The sequence below is a fragment of the Phalaenopsis equestris genome, unplaced genomic scaffold (assembly GCF_001263595.1).
Source record: "Phalaenopsis equestris unplaced genomic scaffold, ASM126359v1 Scaffold000417, whole genome shotgun sequence".
Taxonomy (NCBI): Eukaryota; Viridiplantae; Streptophyta; class Magnoliopsida; order Asparagales; family Orchidaceae; genus Phalaenopsis; species Phalaenopsis equestris.
The window spans coordinates 342,784-348,284 of record NW_018164858.1 but is presented as its reverse complement, the minus strand read 5'-3'; the positions used below and the strand labels follow the sequence as shown (position 1 = coordinate 348,284).

Sequence of the window (5,501 nt, the reverse complement as noted above, 5' to 3'; positions counted from 1 at the left end):
ATTTTATTTTATATTTTTTGTGAGGAATTTAAATTTTAATTAGAATTTTAGTTAGGAGTAATTATGATTTAATTAATTTGAACTGTCGATTAAGTGGATTATGAATGCATGTAGTGTGAATGTGTGTGTGAATATGTGTATATGTTTTGTGATGTGCACATGTGGGGTCTCATAAGATTGAACTCCTAGGTCAGAATGATCTTCTTAGAGCAACCTTAATTCTTGTAAGAACTCATCTTGAGTTTCAATGTGTTGGTCTTTAATCAACTCAACCAAGTGTCGATGATTTAAAACCACACACATGAGACTACAAGGAGTCAAAATATAGCTTGAGAACTTCTACTTGATGTGGGTCCCAACACTAGTCCTCTAAGAGAGTCAGTAGGAAAGATCATCTCACCAAAAATGAGGTCAACATGGACGTCATAAGATCCTTAAAATATTTTAGAACAAGGTGTCACGGACAAAAAACACCACATCGGCTAGATGTAGGGCCGAAAAACAGTATTTAAGTCCTGGGCTATCCACCACTCCAAAGAACTCTTTTGGGTGGTGACAAGGGGCACTAAAAGCAGAGAATCTTAAGTCCATAAGGTAGGGGCTGAAAAACCTAATGTTTGTCCCCAAGTTCTATTTATAAAATATATGACACTACAACGCCAATGAGCTAGTGTCGCAGTTTTAGCTTTCAACCTAGTCAAGCCATGTAGAGTAATGATACAATTTTTGCCTGCTACAAATGATCACCAATTCCATTCATGGAGCGCAGTGGTGCTTGTTCATGACACTACGGTGCTTAGTCCAATGTGTTTGAATCACTTTATGTCACACCCAAAACATGGGTTAATCATCAGTTTATTTGATTGAGTACCATGGTGTCATGGACTGATGATGCAACACTAACTGCAGACTCAACAGAATGCCTTTATTATCCATTTCACATCGAATATGGCAGTTAATTGATTGAGTACCACTATACCATGGACTGACGATGATGCATTAACTCCAAACTCAACAAAATGCATTTATTATCCTTCAAATCACACTGTATATGACAGTTAATGTGCTCGCGCGTGCTCAAAATAGATGTGCATTTTAATCAAAACATTGAAAATTCAAGCAGCATTCATTGTCTCACTCACATATTTGAACATGTTTGCTTGCCAATTACATTTGATTAAATTAGCGAAGCACAAATACATTATAAGTACTAGATTATTACATATAAGAAGAATATACTACTCAATCCCTTAACTGAATAGGCTTAATTAACACATCATTTATGTTATCTTTCATGATTTGTTCTGCATGTGTGTATAAGTCTGCGCCATTATAAATAAACTCATTAAATCGTGCAAGATTAATGATTGGCCAAACTAAATAAAATGGGAGATTGGCACTCATGGCAAATTCCTTATTTATGACTTTCCATGCATTATTTGACATCTCCAAAACCTTCTTGCATGCTTCTTCCTCAGAGCATTCTTGCTCCATGACAATGCACTGAACAGCTGAAGCGACATGATTTCTTTCTTGTTCAAGCTGAAACATAATCATGTGTAATATGAAGTATATATTTAAAAGTAAATTGATATGAAGGAGAACCATGATTTGAAATTGTATTACCTTATATGAGACAATATCATTCATGAGCCTTCCTATTATACATGATGCTTTAATAATTTCTGGAAAACTCATAACCCAGTCAAATACATCTTTAGGGATCACCTCCTCCATTCCAACATAAGAAGCACATGTGAGAAATGCATAGCCAGCAGTAATGAGTGATATCTCTAGGTGTTCTTCAAGCTTGGGTACATAAGATGTTTTGGCCCATTTTGCTTCTTGAAGATATGCTCTTGCTATTTTCTGCAACTGTATTCACAAAATTTAGGGAGAAGTGAAGCATAATAAATAAATAATTAAATAAATAAATAAACTACTTATCTCTATCCATAATTATTTTTTTTTTTCAAACTAAAATATTCTTATTATCTTCAAAATCAAAATAGCTGGATTTCAACTTTTAAAAAATATCCCATTGTTTAAGAATTAAATTCAACAACACTTGCATAAATTTATCTCAATATATAATAAATCAACCTCTTTTTTAAAAAAACTCAATCATATAATTGAAATAAGTTAACATACCTCATTTTTAAGATATTGTATTCGAAATGAATTATGCTCGGGGGCTAGCTCAGTTTCCATGCCTTCGAAGGTGTTGATAAGAGAGAGGAAGCTATGTTGCATATATTCTGGTAATTTACTTGCACTTTCAATGTCCCATCTGTAATGATGAGAGAAGCATTGCTTTTATAAGTTTGCAAATGCCCAAACATAAACAATTGCAAATTAGGGGGATGGTACTTAAGGTTCTTAAAAATACTAAATTGTTTGAGATGATGTCTATCATGTAAAATTTGAGACAGTGAATCATTTTACCCTTGTATTGCATGGGTGAGGATTTCAAGCTCCTCCAATGTTCCATAAACGTCATATACATCATCAAGAAAGGACATTTGTGTTATGCACTTTGTCATCATCAATCTAGCACGTGAATAACGTGGCTCAAAGTATACTGAAAGTACCCAAAAATAACACTCTACTAATCGATCACGAGCAAATGGTAGTCTTTCTGCCAAGCCCAAGTTTTTCCACCACCTAGAGTGAAATAAAATATACGACTCATGTTATTGTTGTCATATGAACACATTCATGAAATGATTAGTCTAGTTTTTTTTCTTATAGTTGATAATTGTTAGTTGCTATATGAAGAATAATAATACATGCAAGTTATATTTGATCCCAAAAAGGTCATTGCAAGGCATAAATTGTCATTTAACAATTTGTATCAAAACTAACTAAAGGATATATTTTATTTTGTTGTTGTGAAGCATGGTGATACAACAATGAAGAAACTTACAGGGTTATTTTTCGTGCCTCCTCTTGATGCAGTGCTTGCAAACAATTGAAATCCATTTTTGCAAATTCTAAAAGAACTTGATTGAAGTCACTAACTTGCTCATATATCGACAAGTAACTTCTAGTCTTTATCCTGTCTGTTCTTTTGAAAAGTGGTATGTCTATCGAACTCGACACGATTAGTGCAAAATGTGGCTCCGTCCATCGAACTCGACACGATTAGTGCAAAATGTGGCTCCAACTCACTTTTCATTGACATGAGACGACTTTTAGAAAAATTAACAGCTTTGTCAAGCATCTCTTCAGTAGGCAGTGCAAGATTTCCGGCTTCATATAAGCTCAACAAAGCCTTTGCATCAGAGCTAAAGCAATCCTTAATGTCTCCCTTCTCATCCAAAAACTTGTTAAAGACATCTGAAGCATAAGTAGCTTCCATCATTATAAAAAATGAAAATTACAAATACATTCAGTTGGACAAGTAATACTTAAAACTCTTGATTATTTAAAGCAAAATTATTTACCTGCCAGAATATTATATCTTTGTTGTCTTAGCAACCTGAAACGGAGGGCAACAGTGTATAGATCATTGTCATCATATGTAGTTTTGAAGAGAAGGCATAATGCCTCATTGATTTCGGTTTCAAAATGATAGCCGACTCCGAGACGTTGGATTGTATCAATAAGCTCCATGGTTTGTACAGAATCCTTTGTGCTGCTGAACATGTGGATTATCTCAAGTTTGAGCTCATCCATCCTTGGTTTTAGTGATGCCTTCCAAGTTGATGTAAATGAGTTAGTCTTAAAAAAATTTGAAGTTTAATGATATTATGTTTAAAATAAAATCATATAAAAATATGTTTTGCCAAAATATTTGACTCGAAATATGTGTGTGTGTGTGTGTCGCAAGCCGCGACCTGTTGTTTGGCGGGGTTCACTGTAAGTTCTCTCAGGTCACGGGTTCGATCTCCTAGTGACACTGAGTTCTTGAATATTTAGACACATGACGGGCGTTCTGATCATGGGGCCTAGTGCATGGGAAATCAGTATTTGCGCCTCTGCCAAATATCAATTTCCTTATTTTATATATATATATATTTTATATATATATATATATATATATATATATCATATGACCACAATATTGAATGAACCAATTTAACAATAATAATTTAATTTTGAATAGGTGTGACTTGCTAAATCAAAATTATGCTTTCAAATATTAATTTATTTATATTTATTCCCAACAACTATAGCATAAGTCTGTTGTGCTTGTAACACATCCATATGAAGCTTTAACAACTAGTTCAAAATCTTATCACATGAAAAGCTGTAAACATAATGTAATTTAATATATATATATATATATATATATATATATACATATATATATATATATACATGGTCCGAGACTATTACATATATATCACTCATTTAGATGCATGCTATCTTGCTTATGCATGTAAATGTCTCCTTCACCTTTTTAAACCAATTTTTGATAAACTAGGAAAGATTTAGATGATATTAATGCAAAAAAAACTAACTTTGATGTTAGCTAGATATGTAAATACATAATAGAGAATTGGGTGTTATTTATATAAACGCCCAAAAAAATAAACGATAATATTCTGCTGTTTGAATAAGCAACTGTGAACCTGCTGTTGAATAACCAACTGTAAACCTGCTGAGAAACAAACCATTATTCAAAAAGCTCTAGCGATCGTTATACTTTTTTCTTTTTTTTCAAAAATGTCACACCAAACTTCTTAAAAAGGCAGCCTTATGAGTGTCTATAGGAAGCAAAATGCAATCTTTCCAAACTTTATGGAACATAAAAATAAAATAAAAAACATCATTATATATAGTAATAACCCATAATAAATAATTAAAGGAAGCACCTGATATATAGTAATAACCCATAATAAATAATTAAAGGAAGCACCTGCAGCTCAGCGTATGGAATAATTTTACAGGAAAGGAAGTGATCACCCCAAACAGTTTGATGATAGGCTGCACTTTGTCGTCCAGACTGAGAGTCATAAGAACTGGGAGCCTCCATTTTTGTCCTCAAGAAAAGAGATGAAAACGAAGCTTATTATTGTCTGCTGAAAATATGTGAAGTTTACTGTTATTTATAGACAATATCGGCCATATATTTTATTAGTATATCAGTCTGCCATGTTAAGTTTTTAGTGAAGATATATTTTATGAGGCTGGAAAGTATATGGAAGGAGTTAGGATTGTTCATCATAAATGTTAAAAGGTAATAGTACAAAATTAGTAGATTAGTCTTTACATTTTGGGAGAATTATATACATGACACCCCCGAAAGCGATGTATTTATGAAATCTAGCACTCATGTGATAACTTTGAACTATCAAACAGATGTATTTACGCGCGCCGCGATGATCAAAACATTGAGAATTTGGTAAAAATGTAAAATAAGGTTTGGGGCTTTGTAATGAATTTGTGTATTTGAGTGAGAATTTGAAAAATGGATGAAAGTGAGTGTTAGATTTGTAAATAGTGATGTTTTGGATTGTATGTATGTAATTGCCCCCTTAAATTTATATAGTAAA

General features: G+C 32.9%; 1 protein-coding gene across 1 annotated transcript; it reads right to left on the bottom strand.

The window, feature by feature from the left end:
* Nucleotides 1-1,242: 1,242 nt before the first annotated feature.
* Nucleotides 1,243-4,981, bottom strand: LOC110027154 (alpha-humulene synthase-like). The gene is made up of 8 exons (XM_020728465.1): nt 4,865-4,981; nt 3,447-3,696; nt 3,157-3,339; nt 2,927-3,116; nt 2,446-2,664; nt 2,152-2,290; nt 1,627-1,875; nt 1,243-1,542 (listed from the first exon to the last, which is right to left on the bottom strand). Exons 1-8 carry the CDS (start codon nt 4,979-4,981, stop codon nt 1,243-1,245), a joined length of 1,647 nt encoding a protein of 548 aa, XP_020584124.1.
* Between the last annotated feature and the right edge of the window lie 520 nt (nt 4,982-5,501).